Source organism: Eptatretus burgeri, chromosome 10, assembly GCF_056783735.1.
Source record: "Eptatretus burgeri isolate ZD-2024b chromosome 10, Ebu_testis_v1, whole genome shotgun sequence".
In the NCBI taxonomy this organism is placed as follows: domain Eukaryota; kingdom Metazoa; phylum Chordata; class Myxini; order Myxiniformes; family Myxinidae; genus Eptatretus; species Eptatretus burgeri.
The window spans coordinates 34,091,150-34,109,876 of record NC_140970.1 but is presented as its reverse complement, the minus strand read 5'-3'; the positions used below and the strand labels follow the sequence as shown (position 1 = coordinate 34,109,876).

At 41.4% G+C, this 18,727-nt stretch overlaps 1 protein-coding gene across 7 annotated transcripts in view; it reads left to right on the top strand.

Moving 5' to 3' along the window:
- The window catches only part of LOC147018294 (arf-GAP with coiled-coil, ANK repeat and PH domain-containing protein 3-like), a 192,234-nt gene extending 180,034 nt beyond the window's left edge, over positions 1-12,200 (top strand). For all 7 annotated transcript variants that reach the window (XM_085897822.1, XM_085897825.1, XM_085897827.1 and 4 more), the window contains 3 exons: positions 2,967-3,076; positions 9,033-9,143; positions 10,961-12,200. In XM_085897822.1, the coding sequence (XP_085753948.1) occupies positions 2,967-3,076; positions 9,033-9,143; positions 10,961-11,090 (351 nt within the window). In that variant the 3' untranslated portion in view covers positions 11,091-12,200. The remainder of the gene's footprint in view (positions 1-2,966; positions 3,077-9,032; positions 9,144-10,960) is intronic.
- The last annotated feature ends 6,527 nt before the right edge of the window (positions 12,201-18,727 follow it).

The window sequence follows — 18,727 nt, the reverse complement described above, 5'->3', positions numbered from 1 at the left end:
ACTTTTTTTTTTTCATTTTCATAGTTCACCTTTTAAGGTCCATCACAAGTGGCCCTGAGTGCATTTGGATTCACCACAATGTATGGACATGAAGACCATACCAGCTCTGGCAGGCAGACCTACCCTCCCTGAAGTTCATTGATGAGTCAGCTGGGTTTTACTTACAATCCAGTAATGATAGGGTAATTTTATGCGGACCAGTTTGGTTGCCAGAACCTTAAAATCCAAATTATTAAGACTGCTGCTCCCAGCCAGATTTGAACTCGCAACCTGTGTCCTCACCATGTAGATTCCACCATGGTGTGCGTTGTATTATAGCTTATAACATAATTTACATCAAATAATATGGTGTACATCATACCAATATATTTTTTAGCTCACCTGGACTTTGATCAGGTGAGCTTCTGTGATCGAGCAGTGTCCGTAGGTGAGTCAGTCAGTCAATCAGTCAGTCAGTGAGTCCACAAACACTTCAATCATTATCGCTTGAACCAAACACACAATTTTTATGAATCTCGGCCACAAGCTTCATATCTGATGCCAAACAAAGGTTTATTTTTAACTGCATTAAAATCTGCACTCATTAACAGGGTCTATGGGGGGGGGTTAACCCCCACCCAAAAAAAAATCATAGGTATTTGCTCTCTTCTCCAAAGCTACACATGATGAAACTTGACCATAACCTTCATCACCCATGATGTCCCAAAGTGTATCGACCACATAAAAATCTGTGCTCATGAAAGGGGCCACAGGGGGAGTTTTAACCCCTGTAAAATAGGTATTTGTTCTCTTCTCAGAAACTACACATAGGATTTCGATGAAACTTGACCACAACCTTCATCACCCATGATGTACCAAAGTTTATCGACCGCATCAAAATCTGCACTCATTAAAGGAGTCTACGGGGAGTAGGGAGGGTCTTGATTACAGGAGTAGGGGAGTAGATAGTCGATACGGGGAGTAGGGACCATAACCTTCATCACCCATGATGTCCCAAAGTGTATCGACCACATAAGAATCTGTGCTCATGAAAGGGGGCCACAGGGGGAGTTTTGACCCCTGTAAAATAGGTATTTGTTCTCTTCTCAGAAACTACACACATGATTTTGATGAACCGTGGCCATAACCTTCATCGTCCATGATGTACCAAAGTTTATTCATGGCATAAAAACAAATTAGGGTCTAAGGGGGTCTGTGGGGGGGGGGGGGTTTGAATGACTCTTGCTCTTGATCTCGGTGAGCTTCAGGACCCGTGGTCCTATTTTTTTCTTCAAAGTCAAGGCTCATGAACGAGCTAGAACACTGAATGGATCAGGACGCAACAGAACAAATGGCATTGTATAAAAAGGGGGACACCAATCTGCAGAGAATACCAATAGCAGGGTTGAAAGACAAAATAGAGGGTCACTTTGACAAATAAGGGATTTGGGGAGGAAAGCGGGGTAGTGGAGGATGCGTGGGCATGGGGCGGACAAGATGGATACAGAAGCAAACTCTCAGAGAGGAAAAACTGGAAATTGGATGGAACGGGGGGAGGGGGCAGTGTGGGTAGGAGGGAGGTGGGTGAAAGGGGGTAGAAAAGATCATGGTTTTGAATGGGGGATTATATAAGATGTTGGTGAACAGCTGTCTTGAATACCTGAAAGGAAGAATGAGATTGAAGAGAATGTGGAAGTTAGTTCTGCAGGAAAAAAATCTACCATCCTATTGGAAAGAGAGTAGGTGCAGTAAAGCATGGTAGTGGAAATGGGAGAGACCATTAAGTGGTGATGGAGAGCAGCAGACTTAAAACAATGTAGGAAAGAGCTCATAACGACAGCTCGTAACCATTTAGCACCAAAGCTCAGATTTTATAGATAAACAAAAGTGAAATTACAAAAAAACTTGAGAATTATTTGATATGATTATTTTATAAAAAAATTTTTAATGCACCATTAATCAGTTAGTAAAAAAATCAGTGCCTTTCGCAGTACTTTCTGTCAATGCAGCTTTGTCTCGCCTTTGTGGATTTCTGATTGACTGGAAAACATGTGACAAATGATTAATAATTCTCAAATTTGAGTTTAACTTCCCTTTAAAGGTTATGTTGATGAGGTTTTTTAAAAGTTTTTTTTTTTACAGATATCAAGGCTCATGGAAGAGTGAGACTGACAGGGAGCAATGGATCAACGGATAAAACATGGCAAAGAAAAACAATGTGACAACAACAAATGGCACAAGGAAAGGAAATTGCAGGAGAAGCACAGTCACAGAAATGGGAGCGACCATTAAGTGGAGATGGTGAACAGCAAACTTGAAATCATGTCAGAAAGAGTTCATATCAACAGACTCAGCAAGCCAAGAGAGATATGAAAAAATGGAGGTGAAAGTTGGTTCGACTTGGGGATGGTAACAAGGAAAGCATCCGTAGGAGAATGTGCGTGACCTTGAGGGGAAAGGGCTGAGCGGCGAGGTGAAAGGGCAGAAGGAGAAAGACTGGAATAGAGATGGAAAACAATTCAAGGCCACGAACCTGCCTTCGGTGAGCAAGAAGCGGACCTTTGGCTCAGCTTCCTGATGTAAAATTACAATGACACGAATGGCCTTAGATTATAGGATCTTGGGAGAGGATGTGGGGGGCAGAAAGTGGGGGTGGTGGGGTGTAAGATTGGAAGCAGTAACACTAATCCACAGTGGGGAGCCAGAGTCCATGACATTCCAGATGAAGACTTCTTTGTGCAATGCCATAAGCTTAGGATGACAGAGGACTTGACACTATTGAGAATTCCGAAGAGGGAGTTTGAACAAAAAACAGCTCACGAATCAATCCAGTAAGAATAAGGATAAAGATTAGTTATTTTTGTTTAAACAATCTATTTTTACATGGTACGATGAGTTTTGATTGACGAGTTTGCTTGATATATCAGTTTATTGTTGATTCTTGTCTTCTCTTTACCTTTAAGTCTTTCTCTTACCCACACCTGCAGGGCTCTCTCGTGGCGTGCGAGCTGCTCTTGCAGAATGCTGCTGAGGTTAACTTGCAGGATGCAGGAGGTCGCACACCATTGCATCATGCCACGTACCTGGGCCACACTGGGTATGTTTACTCGCCCCATCAGGAAACCCTCGTCAAAGCCACATTAGAAAGAGATGCCCAGCTCAGCTACTTCCCTTCCATACTATTATGTCTGTATTTATTCAATACTCAAAGAACATCAACTTCACGTCATGGGTTGCACATTGCTCTCTTATATAATACAATATTCGCATTAACGCTGGCTGTTTTTTGAGCCTTCAACAGGACACTGACATTAACAATTTCAAAGTACATATTTAAGCTGAAACTGCACATTTATATTCCAGCTACTTCACTGATACATTGATTGCATTTGCTAAGGCAGAGTGACATCAGGACCTGTCCTCTTCAGGTTCGGGGTTAGAGGTGAGGTTGAGACTGTCATGCCAAAGAAAACTGATTTAATTAAAAACAACTGCAATATTGTTGTGAGTTCAGGAAGTTTTCACCACTTATCCTTGAGGTATGGTTGACTAAAGTTCATTGTTAACTGCAGCAGTCACAAAGACTTGCTGATCAGTTTCACCATCATAAAGACCTTTATCACTACAATTGACTGATGATGCTTTGCTTTTACATGAGACGACACATGCAATTGAAAAGAACAAGGTTTTCTTACCAGCTCTATTCGGGTCTTGCTCCTCTTCTTTCACCGAGCCCAACCACCCCACCTCCAAGTCACACACATTCTAATGGAAACCATTTCCTTGTCACCTTCCAACATCTAAACGTATCACCTCCAATCATTCATCTCCCCCTTCTTCCTGAATATATTGTCTCAAGCTCTTAAAGCCAGGATTTTAAGTCAACTGGCCACAACCACCTCATGATCTCTCCTATTTATACCTCTTTAGTTTAATTGCCTCAATGAGATTCTGTTTCCACCTTTTAACCACAAAAAGAAGCAACCAATTCATGAAAGTGAGTTTATTCCAAAACCGAAATGTATAGCAATATAAAGAGGCTTCTGCATATGAAAAGAGGACAGGGTTTGGTGTGGGGGCTCAGTGATGTTTTACAAATGAAATTTCACAGTTTGGGTGGAGTCCTGACAACTGCGTCTAAAGTATCGGCAAAAGCACAAATAGCTGAGTATCCTAGAAACTCAGCAGCGTGTCATCACAAATACACACAACATATGCATGCAGCTCCTGCAGAAGAGGGAAGTCTACAATGGGTGCCTACTCAGTGGATAGTTAAGCAAGAGTGGATGCCCGGTGGCAAAAAACAAACAAACACCTTGTACACAGTCACCCTGAACCAGTGTCTGACAGCCTTAGGGAAACTTGAGGATTAGGAATGTCCTCCAGCAGCAGTCACTCATTATGAACACCATATCTGCCAAAACCAGTAACATTCCACCTGCTGTCAGTCTACTTAAAATACTCTCCCTACAAGGTGCCTTTACCTGCCTTCTTATGGGTAATTCCATCAGGCCATGGCTATCTTACTTGTCTTATGTTGCATCCATTTGAATTTGCATTGGGTCTCTTCTTGATAGTCGATAATTCTTCCATTGTCCTTGATCTCTTGCCATTCCCAGCAGTTCACTCATTGACCTCTCTTCATTTTCTGGTTTCACAGCTATACTCCATGTTGTTCTTGGCTATTTGTCCCTTTGGTCTTTTCTAATCTGTCCTTCCAGAGAACAGTGTCTTTGGCAACCTCTCATCACATGTGTGATGTACATGACCGAGTCTTCTGAAATGAACATCCTTTGTATTGTCAATAATTGTCAACTACACATACTACTTTCTTTCTTAAATAATTTGTTGTATCTGGTTGTTTGTTATTTCCTGCCATCTTACTTTGCAGATCTTTCAAAAACAATATGACTCAAATGCCAGCATTTTTCTTCTCTCCTTCAGCTTCTCTCCTTTACCCAGCTTTCTGATCCGTACAGAATTGTTAGCAGCATTATTGCTCAATATAACCAAACTTTTACTGCTCTTGATATGGTGTTATCTTTCCAAATGTTTCCAGTCTATACAATGCAATACCTATCCTCATCATATCCATGCCTTCACTACTCTGTACGTATCAATATTTTGTGTAAAACATGCAGTACTGTTAAATACTTAAACTCATCCACTTGCTTTATCTTCTTGTCAGATACAGCATATGGTGGCCCACAAAAGTATTCACCCTCCTCCCAAGTTTTCACATTTTGACGCCACCTGAGCTTATTTCATGATGCTTTCAAATCAAACAAAAATATAGTCTTCACAAACCACTCTAATGTGATAAAGCTAAAAAAAAATGCAGATAAAATGTGAATAAGTTAGATTAACAGAGAAAATCAGATGATTCTCAGTTACATCGATAAGTATTCAAGCCCTTTGTTTAATTAAAACCAAATCACTTCAGGAGCGAATTATTTGTTTGAGAGGTTACAAAATAAGTGTAATAGGTTTCACCTGTATGTAATCGGTGGTTAAACTTAAAAATTTAGCTTCTTTACTTATCAAAGGAGTTGTAAGGTGCAACTCACTTGGTCAACCAACAAGGCAAACATGAAGACCAAGGAGCTGACAAAGAAGTCAGACATAAAGTGGTGGAGAAGCACCATTCAGGAGAGGGTTATAAGAAGATTTCAGTCACTCATGGTCCCTTTGAGTATTGTGAAATCCATCATGAAGAAGTGAAAGACGTATCATACCACCCAGACACAACCCAGATCAGGTTGCCTATCCAAACTCGGCAGCCAGACAAGCAGGAAACTGGTTTGGGATGTCACCATAAATCCAACAATGACTTTGAAATATCTGCAAGGCTCTATATCCCAGATGGGGGTCAGTTTTCATCAATCAACGATATCCTGTTCTCTTCACAAACCTGGCCTTTATTGACAGGTGACAAGAAAGAAGCCATTACTGAAAAAGACTCATCTAAAAGTTCATATGGCATTTGTTTAAAAAAAAGTCATCTGAATGATACTGCAGGTATGTGGAGAAAAGTTTTGTGGTCAGACAAGACAAAAATTGAACTTTTTGGTCTAAATTCAAAGTGTTACATCTGGTGCAAGCCTAACACTGAACATTCACTCAGTCAACACCATCCCGACTGTCAAGCATGGTGGTGGCATCATCATGTTGTGGGGCTGCTTTTCATCAGTAGGCACTGGCAAGCTTGTCAGGACAGAAGGGACAATAGATGGTGCAAAAGTACAGGAGAATCCTTGATGAAAACCTGCTTTAGTCAGCCATGAATCTGAAACTGGGTATGGGATTCACATTTCAGCAGGACAATGATCCGAAGCACAAAGTTAAAGCTACACTGGAGTAGCTGAATAATAAGAAAAATATGTTCTTGAGTGGCCCAGTCAAAATCCTGGCTTGAACGGAATTGAACATTTATGGCGAGACTTGAAAATTGCAGTCCTTCGATGATCCCCATTAAACTTGGCAGAACTGGAATAATTTTTACGTAAAGAATGGGCAAATATTTCACAATCTCACTTTGTTAAGCTGGTTTCTGTTCCCCAAAAATGGACAGCTGAATAAAAAAGGAAAAAAAGATGTCAGACTTGAGATTATGTGACATTATCTAAAAATTGTAATGCAATTTACCTTGGAATTGTCCTTGTAGTTTCCTGGAATCGTCACTCGCCTATGCTTCTCTGCTTCCATCCACACTGCAGTGTTTCTGTGGCGGATCGGAAACTTTAAGGGTCACCTCCTCTTTAAGCCTGGTGTTGGCTTAACGGTTACGGTAGCTGGCTTAAGATCTTAGGGTGTTGAAGTCAAGCCCCATGTCGTGCTGTTGTACCAACTTACTGGAAACAGGCACTGTATCAGTGGCACAGCCACACTTCCAGAAAATGATGCAACCAGCAACCACAGACTGCATACAAAACAAGAAAAAGAGCAATCAGAGATTGCAGACCCTCACCAGGACTTGTTTTGTGTGGTGTATTTTGTGTGATGTTTGTGTATTGGTGTGCTACATAATTAATAAGAGACAAAACTAGAACTGCCACTTTATAACTTCTGTCAGTGATGACCGGGTACCAAGACATCCCGCTTTGATGCAACCCCACGTTCATCGGACACCAGACCCTAACGCCTAACCCATGACGTTTATTGCTATTCAATTGAATTCAGAAATGGATTCAGATAAATTCATTTCAAATCAAATGCAAGACCAAATGGGTACAGTCCTGCATTGGAGTCATCAGAACGAACCCAAACAAGCAAAAAGCAAAGATGAAGTCATCAGGAGGAACCTGGATAAGATTCACATTTCTGCTGCTACTCCTCTACCCTCAAACCCATCCAGGCACAGCCAAGTGAGCCTTATTCAAAAAAAAAAAAAATCAAAAAGAACCCAGATTCAAAAAATTAAATAATTTTGCAGCCAGATTATGTGTCCAATCAAGTTGAAATTTAAAATATACATTCCCTATCACTATTGGATCATAATTGTGAAGTTTCACATTAATTGATGAAGTAGTTCAAGAGAAATAAAAAAATTTAAGATTCTCTCTCAATCCAATATGGCTGCCAGACCATGTGACTTATCATTTATTTGTGAATACCCAGATATCCCCTTGGGTTGGGGAACATTTCTATGAAGTTCCCCTCAATCTGTCCAGTGTTCTGGAGAAGAATTTTTATAGGTTTTCGGGTAACTCCAATATGGCTGCCAAACCATGTGACCTGCGATATCATATGTGTGAACGTTTTGTTCCTCATGGATATACGGTCGTACCTGTGGAGTTTCACCTCGATCTGTTCAGCCATTTCATCAAAGAAGATTTTTGAAGGTTTAAAAAAAAACAAACAATATGGCTGCCAAGTCACGTGCCCGATGATGTCATCGTTTTTTTTTTTTTCTTTGAATTAATTTATCCTGAGATGACCCTCAAAACTTTTCATACTGATCGAATGTTGCATTCTACAGATGTTATTATGATATCATAACGAAGGCACCTATGATGTCATTAGAAAAAAAATAAAAATCACACATTCCCCACGAGTACTTGCCATGTGCCAAATTTCACTTTTTTTCCTTGGTACGGTTTTAAAGATACAGAGGTCCAAAGTTTTCCCATTTTTCCAACATGGTTGCCACACCACGTGACATATGACGTCATAATTATCATTGCAACATTCTACATGGGAAGTCGCTCTATCGTGAAAATTTTGGCTCAATCCGACGAGCAGTTGCAGAGAAAAACACGAAAGTCCAGTGCGGACAAACGAACAACGAGACAAAGAAACAACCCAAATGCAATACCCTCTTCTCTGGTGAGGGTACCAACAAACAACCTCCTCTTTCAAACCTCTGTCAACCTTAATGTACTTCTAACTTGTGGTTGGAAGATTTTTGTGGGTTTCGGTTTCCTCAGTCTTATTCAGACACCTGAAAGTCTGCATATAAACAAATAATTCAGGAGTCCCTGAAGGCTGATTCTCATTTGTCCAATGTTTCCTGGCACAATTATACTATCTATGGATTGAACAGAATTGAAGACAAAGGCTGAAAAGGACAAGAAACTTCAACACTAAAATAGTAATTCACACCTGGCAAGAATAGTATGCAATCCATGATGCTGTACCAGCTCAGCTCTTAAGATTTTATCAACCGAACATAAGCATGCATCAAAGGTGGTCAAAAATATGCAAACAAGGTGAATGTTGCCAGTACTGGAAATAACTGAATTACCTTTTCATATAATATTTACTTGTACCTGCATTGACATAACTGTGCATTGGCCGCTGCAACTACACTTTACCAGTAAAGTAGTAACAAGATAAAGTTCCTACGAGCAGCTAATTACCCAGTGTAAAATAACGACTACATATCATCTACAAAGTTAATTGCTTAAATCTCTGTAAATGCGTGATGTGGATTCATTGTAAGGCAATATCAGGATTTAAATTATCACAAGGTTCACTTTTTGTTAATTCCTCCAGAGACACTTGTAAGACGCGGGATAAAGAAGTAGAGCTCATCATCACCATTTTCCTTGCAGACAGGTGTGCCTTTTCTTAAAGCGAGGAGCCAATCAGCACGCAAGAGACCAGAGTGGAATGGAGCCAGTAACAGTCGCCGTGCAGCAGGCCAATGCGGACATTGTGACGCTGTAAGCTGACAACATATAGCCATATAAGGGCCCTGTCACACCTTGACGTTTTAGCCAGCAAAGGCAACGTATAAAAATGTATGCAAAACGTTGGCATACGCTAAAATTGATGTTTTTTTTTTAAAGTTTTGGACGTATTCATTACGAGTTGGATGTATGCATAACGTATTAGTAATGTACACAGAACGTTTTAATCACATAGAGATAACTTAGACCAACGAATGATTAGCATGTTGTCGGCGTTCACAACCTATGCCCAACGATAGTCTAACGTATGCATAGCGCGCTGCACGTATCGCCGACGATCACGTGGCGTAGCCTATTAAAAAGCTGCCGCTCGACGATTTAAATCATAACCGCCTGAGAATTGGAAGTGTCAACATCGCAGTCACACCTTGACGATTTGGCCAGCGTATGCCGATTTATGAAAAATTTGTCGAAAACGCTGGCACACGTCGAATACGTTATGGGTAAGTTGTGTATTCGTTAAGAGCTCGCTGAAAAACACTGCCATATGTCATAATACGCCTTGTAAGTCGTGAAATTTGAAGCATGCTGAAAATTTTACGAGGTACTCGCCGTATGGCTCACACGTTCCGCTACGCTGGGAATAAGTTGTAGGCACGATATGCGATCGTTGACACATGTCGACACAAGTTCCTTGTAAGTTACTCATAAGTCGAAACACGTCGAGGTAATGTTTAGCATACTCGGAACTTATTTTCTCAGTCAAGGCACACTTTCTTTTTTTTTCTCCTTGGCTCCGTGAAGGCACGTGACGAAATATCTGAAGTTGTTGTTGTTGTTGTTGTTGTTGTTGTTATTTTTTATTTTTTAGTCTATCACGAATTTTAAAATATATTCGGACATTTGCTTTTAAGTTTCGACGTCGACGTGACAATATCCTCAAACAGAAAATATTCACAGAGGAGGAACTAAGAATAAGACGAGACAACTGAAGAGGCAATCGGACGTGACGTAACGGCACGTGACGAAATATCGGAAGTTGTTGGTTTTTTTTTTTTATGCTGCCAATACGCCATTATACGGTTGCTGTAAATTTGAAACACGTTCAGTAAGTTATGTGGTCATCCGGAAGACGTCAATCAAATACGTCTACATACGTCAATATGCGTTGGAGGTATGTTACTCATAGATTCAAAGCACGTTACTCAGGTTAGAAATAAGTTTTGGGTCCGCTAAGCATTATCTCGACGTGTTTCGACTTGTGAGTAACTTACAGGTAACGTGTGTCAACGATCGCAGAACGTGCCTCGACGTGTGTCTACGATCGTGTAACGTGCCTACAACACGTTACTCATAGGTTAGAAATAAGTTTCGGTTACGCTAATCATTACCTCGACGTGTTTTGACTTATGAGTAACTTACAAGGAACTTGTGTCGACGTGTGTCAATGATCGCATATCATGCCTACCACTTATTCCCAGCGTATGCGGAATGTGTGAGTCATACGCCGCATACGTCGTAAAATTTCAAGCATGCTAAAATTTGTGGACAACCGCAAAGTACAACGATTAAAGCCAGCGTACTACGACGTATGGCAGTGTTTTTCAGCGCGTTCTTAACGTATACACAACTTACCCATAACGTATTCGACGTGTGCCAGCGTTTTAGACAAATTTTTCATAAATCGGCATACGCTGGCTAAATCGTCAAGGTGTGACAGCGCCTTAAGCAATGTTTCTTTGGGGCAAAGACCCATCCTGGAACCACACTTTGTATCCAGAAAATGTGGAGTGCTTTCAGCCAATCAGGGAGAGTGGTTTATTTTTGGTTTGTCTGATTTTCTGCCACAGGTTGCGCCTCGCTCGTATGAATGATGAGATGCGGGAAGGAGAAGGCCAGTACCCCAGCAACAGCCCCACAGAGGTGCAGTATCGGAAATGCATCCAAGAGTTCATCACGTTACAGATCGACGAGTGTTAAAGTTGAGTGTAGGCCCTTCTCCAGTGGGGGGTGTGGCTGGTGAGGATCAGGAAATGGGATGAAGGGCAGTCATCGTGGATGAGCATCTTTTCAGAGACCGGGTGCGTGGTGTACTGCATGCATTGGTGAAAAATAGTGGGTTATCGTTTTTCCCTGCTCTTTTCTCAGCATTTCCTTGTACGATTTGTTTGTTTGTGTGTGTGAGTGTGTGTGTGTGTGTGTGTTTGTTTGTTGTTTGAGGGAGCTGATGTCGTTCCGGTATCGAGCCAATAGGTAGCCACAAAGCCGGACAAATCTCCGGCATGTTCGAGTCCGATAGCTCCTCGTGGATCTTTTCCACCAATATTGAGCACGTGAAGCATAGCAAGCGTAGTATTCCTTCTGGAAGTTTAAGTCGTCACTAGCACTTTTCTAACAAACAATGCTGTGGGATTTGCAAATTCTGAAAAGCAACGGGAAGTCGATTCGATTGATGAAATTAGATTTGGACGAGTGATTCCAGCAATGGTGGTGGAGTTCCGATACAATATACAAACTCTTGCAAGAAAGGAGCTTGTAATGAGGAAAAGGAAATCCTCACTGCACTGACAAACAGCCGTATCTGCTTTCAGCTAGTGATTTAATTATTTATTTGTGTATATAGATGGGCATACGTTTATATTGTGAAAATTTTAACGAATGTGTTGCACTTTGGTAAATCTGTGTTTGTTGGTACTTTATTTTCAAGATGTTTAAAACCATAGGCCCAAGCATTTCCTGCAAACTTTCTATAGTCTAATTATGGCTTTTTATATTCCCATATGCATTATTTTGTAATTAACTGTTGGTGGTTTCAAAACCTAACAAGGTATTAAGTACAATGATGATTTTGTGTTTTTTAGAGACTTATAGGAAATCATGCATCCATCCGTTAAGTCCGTTTAACAGTGACATCGAAACAAAAGCTGGGAGTCTAATGATAAATCATTGGTGTCCATTCGTAAATTTAATAGTTCATAAGTGTGCATTATAAATCGGTGCAAAGTCTATTTCTAAATTTGCTAATGCCTGCCTCATCTGTAGTCTCCCAGAAATATTAAATCACTGTCTGTGCTGACATCAAAGATTTGACCAATGCTTTTGCATCTCATCGTATTCACAAATCTTCCTTTGCTGGTCTGAGTTACAATTCCTTACTGACTGCTGAGAGGAGAACAAAGGCTTTAATTGTTGAGGATTTGGTCGTTCGCCCATTTAAGTGATGAAATGACCAACGCCCAATATATATATATATATATATATATATATATATATATATATATATATATATATATATATATATATATATATATATATTGCAATCCTTTGGAGAAAGATGTGGATGATGGAATCAACGGAAAGTGAGTGAGGCTTTACATTAACTGGAAATTCATCACGCTTACATTCACCTGCAAAATCTTGGATGACCGGACACATGACTCGGCTCCGATCAGAGGCCTCTGGGTGGCGCTGGAACCACTCACTGTACGTCAGCTGGATATCCGCAAACAGGCCTCAGCCCACCATGGCTCTGCACCACGTGCAGCATTCCTCTTGCCGTGTGTCATGTGAATTCTTTTCGGAATAAAACCACAGGCTGGATAATCGCACAATGAGAGCTTCTTGCATCTTACGTTTTAACAAAGTCCTCTTCTGTACTTCACTGGATTCTCAAAAAAGTCTGGGTTGATGGCAGTTTAAACGGTCATTAATATCGCCTCGGTATTCATGTATTTTCTTTTTAATGTGCCGAGGCTCCCAATAGAGCTAACAAAATGGTGCATGTAACTGCACCTTCCACAAGCTTACAGCCAGACTTTTGATCGAACCCAATTATGACGTTTGTGCCACACCAGAGAGAATAAATTGAGATGAGCAGGCATCCTGAATTTAGATCTGTTGCTCGGGGGCCTGCAGCTGAGGGAGAAATTGGGAAATCAAATCCAACAGACAGCCTGCGAAAAAGATGCTTATGTATTATGTAGCTGCATACGAAGGACATCAAGGTCTGCAGAGTATAAAGGCTAAGAAAAACTTTCACCTGATCTTAAAAGCTGGCAAACTGAGAAGATCAGACTTGCATACAATGTCAAGGACCGTGAAGGAGCTAGAACATAGAACGAATCGGGACGTAAGAGAAGAAAATTGTCAGGTTTCGGCCAGATCAGATCAGATCTGTGACTTGCTGCAGGTATCGTGTAAACCTGTACTATCCTGTTTCATGGTCAGGTTGTCGATGACTAAACCGTCTCCCCCACAAAGTTTCTTGGTGAAGATGTGTACGATATGGACACCCCGAAGGATTAAAAACAAAACCTGTTAAAGGGCGGAGGAGCTCCTTGTGAGCCAACGGCCATCCACATCTCGTGTCCGGCTGTGTCTGCGGATGTCGTCCTGCAGTTGGGTTACTTTTTATTACGAGGTTGGTGGCAGGATTTGCACTCCGGCCACAGTAAAACCCTTCATTCTGCAAAACGTACTAAAAGCAAAAATAAATCTGAAAACCCACTCTGTGAGTACACCTCCTGTGCAGCTTCCCTTCACAGGGCAGCTCACGGGATGATGGGATTGGGGAAAAGCCTAAGGGGCCCCCACTCTTTGATGGGAGGAAAACCGCGGGGTAACCTTCCTGGGTCAGATTACGGAAGAGTGTGTCGGGGTGGTGCTGAGGTGTCGTCCACCAGACGGCGGTCTCCTTGGGTTAACCTGAGGCGGTCCCTTCGGTTGGGTGCCTGGAATGTTCTATCCCTAAGAGAGGATGAGCACCTGTCTGTTATCATCTGAGCTCAAGCGTTTGGACATCGGTATTGCAGCTCTCTCTGAGGTTCGGAGACCAGATTGCGGCAAGATCATGGCAGGTGGTTACATTGACAATTGGTCTGCTCGCTCTGATGGTTACCATGCCCAAGGAGTTGCTGTAGCCTTGTCCAATAAGCTGACTCCAATGATAATTGAGGTAACACCAGTCAACGAGCGTATGAGAGTGAGGATTCATCACTCCTTGGGTGTCATTTCCCTGGTCTCTGTTGATGCTCCGACTGAGACAAGTGATCTCACTGTGACGGACGCATTCTATGCCGTGCTCAAGTCTGTGGTTGATCAGTGCCCCAGGCAAAATACACTTTTAGTCTTGGGGGATTTCAATGCATCAATTGGAACCGATAGGGATGGTTATGAGACATGTGTTGGTCCCCATGGGTCTGGAACTGTGAAGCAGAACAGCACTAAGTTCCTTGACTTTGCAAGAAGTCATGGACTTAGGGTGTCTGGTTCATGGTTTCACTGCCCACAGGCTCATCGCTGGACTTGGTATTTCAACACTGGCAGTGTGGCAAAGGAGATTGACCATGGGGTAACCATCATTGATGGTCACTGCAGAATGATACAGAATGGCAGGGTTTACCGGAGTGCTCAGTTCCTCAATACCGACCACAGGCTTGTTGTAGCAACTCTGAAGTTGCAGCTTAAATCGGGGAGAATAGTACCATCCCAGTCTGGGTTAGATGTTGGCAAGCTGAAGGATGAGAGGGTGCAAACAGGCTGAGTGGGGATTTGGGGGGTCTGGGTGCTTTGGGGAATCCTGAAGAGTTGTGGTGTGCCTTCAAGATCACCGTCCTTGATGTTGCCAGTGGATGTCTTGGAACTCACCATTGGGCGAAGAAGAATTTTGTTTCTCAAGGGACACTGGATACCATTGATCAGAGTCGCAGGGCCAGGCTGAATGACAGAGCTGAGCTGTTCAAGACCCCAAGATCTTAAGCAAGCCACCTTAACCATTAAGCCAAACCAGGATTTTGGCCCACACAGAGAGAGACACCAAAGCAAAAAAATAAATAAAGTTCTGGCCCTGCATTAGTCACCTGTTTTCACTGATTGTGGAAGTCTGGATTTGGCTTTGCAGTAAGGGTGTCTGACTTAGATCTCAGGGTCTTGAGATAACACCAGGTGGGTTGACTCAGCTTGGCATCCTTCCGAGGTCAGCAAAACGAGTACCAGCTTAGTGGTAACGGGCACTGCATCAGCGGCACAGCCACGCTTCCAGCAAATGATACAACCAGTAGGCACAGGCTGCATCCAAAACAACTGATCGTGGGGAAAATATAATTTGAGACTTGGTTTTATCGGTGCAAAAGATTACAACTAATGGGCATACATCATGGTAAAGAAGAATGACTTCAAAAATGACAAGTTATTATTACGTTCTTTGACAGATTAAAACATTTCCTCAATGATGGATTATATAGCAGAAGAGATCACGAAAAAAGAAAAGTTTACCACAAGGAATAGAACTGCTTGGCAAGATCAAAACAAGCTGTTCAGATGGTCAAGTGAAAAGATCAAAGTAAAAAAAAAAAAAAAAAAAAAAAAGCAGGAAATGAAAGGAAATTTAAGTAAGATGAGGATATTTTGAAATTCAAATTCCTTGGATAATCTCTCAAAATTTATTATTCTTCTTATATTCGCAGATATACCACAAACTGGTGACTACCGTTGCAATGCAATAGGTATGCACCACCTCCTCCTCTGAGCTGTCTGGCTCTTGAACCGGCAATAAACTGTCATGCATTTCGTACGCAGGGCGACTCAATGTACGTGCCGTCCCTCGGATGGATGTTAACCATTGGCATGAGCTGGTGGATTTTAAAGATTCCAAAGTGTCCTTTATGACGAGTAGGTGAGCTCTCGCTGCCACCCTGAACAAATTTCAAATTCTAACCTAATGGGGGCACCATCACCAGCACAGGCACCCCCTCCCAGCAAATGATGCTGCATACAAAAGAAGTGCAATGCAACAACGCATCGACTCATGCATTACTTTCAGGACGGTCTACGTTTTCCTCTTGCTAAGAAGCAATGTTAAAGATTGGATTTGTCAACTTGTTTGAGTTTAGCACACGTTGCATCCATTGATGGTCAAGTCGAAGCAATAGGAATTAATCTGTGCAGCATGTACGCTTTCTGGCACACTACTCTGCATGCTTGTGGTAAAACCCAGCACAAGAACATGGAGAGAGAGGTCCCATGGTGATAGCATCATAAACTTGCCATTATGATGTGGGTCTTTCAACAGCTGTGCAAACAAACAGATGATGAGTTTGAGAGGGACTGAAACCTTTGAATAGGCTCAGAATTTGATCCGAACACATCTCTAGGTCCTTTTATGTTAGAAAGTGGGAAACGGTTATGATAGGCAAAACTTTGATTCCCACCACAACTTGTGGAAACTATGGATCCCAAAGGTCTCGATGCACAATTCCTTTGCTCAAATCTTTTAAAAGCATTTTTTCCAGAAGTAATCCTTTGCTGAAAGTGCTAATAACCCATCCTCCTTTTATAAAGAAATTTTTTTTCCTGAGATGTACGTCAAACCACATGCTAGTTTCCACATTTGCCGGATGTACAATGCAACAATACAAGGATAATTATCAGGCGACTGTTACAGGCAAAGGTGAGTTAACAAAGCTTTAGGACTACTTCAGGGAAAAGGCCTCAACCATCTGTTACAACCGCTGAGCATCATTTTGGACAGCTGTACAAGAATGTAGGCTTGCATCCAACCCACCAGAAAGCATGTCCTTTCTGGAAATGAGTGATATAATAGTAAGAGCTGCAGCTGCAGGTCCATTAGGAACAAATCCCCACATTCTTAAGAGCCTGCTAAAGAAACATTGCAATGTGCAATAACATCTCAACTCTGTGGCTCTGTCCACAATAATCTTCATACATCATATATATACATATACAGGATTGCTGCAAGCTGAAAACTAGCAACCCCATTACACAGACATGTTACATGACCCTTGGTATTTTCTTTGCTAACTCAGGAGAAACAAAAACGTTTCATTGATCATATTCAGCACCGTTTAAACATCAGCAGGATAGCTTCGAGGTATGCATATACATCTGAGCTTGCTATCCGAGGTTCGACTCCAAACTCAGATTATAAACTGTCACCCTGGTGATCCGTAAGTGTGTCCATCCTTCGGATGGACGTTAAGCCAGAGAACCTGTCGTTGGTTGAATTAAAGAGAAGGTAATTGCCAGCACCCGGATAAATTACAAATTCCCACCACCTTCCATAAAGGATCCTGCGGCGGAGTGACGACCACTCGAGGATTGTTTCTCGGTGAGAAATGGTGCTCGACTTGTCGTGATATACTGCAGAGCTTTGGTATGAGCCTCCAATTATTATTAACACATACTTGAGATCAAAAGCAATGATTTAAATACATACGAATGAAGAGGTGCTGGATGATGTGTAACCTAATAGGCAATGAACACATTAAGCCGATGCAAAGGCTGAAGCTCTGTCACATATGTTAGGGGAGGGTTACCATTTCATTTTTTTGGTTTTAACTCAAACTGAAATGTTCTGGATGAATCTCTTATACGGATGAGTAATTATTTTTAAGACCAGAATTTAAATTTATTGTGCATTTTTTTATTTTTTTTTTTTTTTTTTTACGATGAGTTGCACGGAGGAAATTTTCCTTTTATTCCAAGAAATGAGTCAAATTGGTTTTTTGCTCTCGATTCTGAAAGCAAATTTTTATCTACCAATAAGCCTCGTGTTAAACGAATAACTTAAAAAGGAAAAAATCCAACAGGGAATATGAAGAGTCAAAAGTCATGGTATAAGTATGTATAAAAACGGACATGCTGCGGAAAACAAATCAGTGACTCAATTCAAAATGTTTCCTTTTTCTGCGTGGATATAATACTCACCTTTCATGCAAGACATTTCCAGTGACCAATGATTGAGCTTGTAGCCAACAGAGCAATTATTCAACTATTGCAGCTTTTATTTTTTGCCCAAACATCAACCAATTGCTTGTGCTTCAGAACAACAGCCAAAATGACAAAAAAAAAATAATTATCTCCAACAGCAAAGGTGGACGGAGGTTACGTATTCACCCATGTCTGTAAACAAGATGTCTCAAGAAGTTGTCGATGGATTCGGACGAAACTTGGTGGGCAGGTTGGGTGTGTTGCATGGAAGAATTGATTCCATTTTTGGTGAAGATCCGGATGAGAGAATTTTTTTAGTTTTTGAAGTGTTTCTCCACCATTGAGAGATGTGGCCAAAAACGATATATATATATATATATATCACGATATTTCAAAATGTTGTGGATGAGTTATGACAAAACTAGGTGGTTGAGTTGGTTAGGTACTAAGAACAAGCCGATTCGATTTTGATTTAAGTCCAGATACAGATCCGGCCTATCGGTGGGATACAAAATGTAATCTGTTCAGGCTGGCGGAGGTATGCGCTCTTGTGAGTGCCGTTCCAATTTCTCATGGCACTCAGTTGCCTCTATTTTTATGGAATGAAACTGGTGGGAATTGCAAATATATTCACGCAAAAGCAACTTTTAAACAAGATTATGAATCCACAGTTCATAAGTTTGGTGGATGGACACCAGAGCCAAAGATAGAAACCAAATGGAGGCCATGTAGGCCATGGGCCAATCACCCAAAATGGACTTCTCATTACCATCTCGCGTGGCAAAGGTTGACTGTACTTTTTTGAAAGATCTTTGTCTGGGCCAGCTTTTTGGGTGTGATTGCCACTCCAAATCGGTAGCTTTATTGTAGTTTTTTGGGAAAATAGGCAT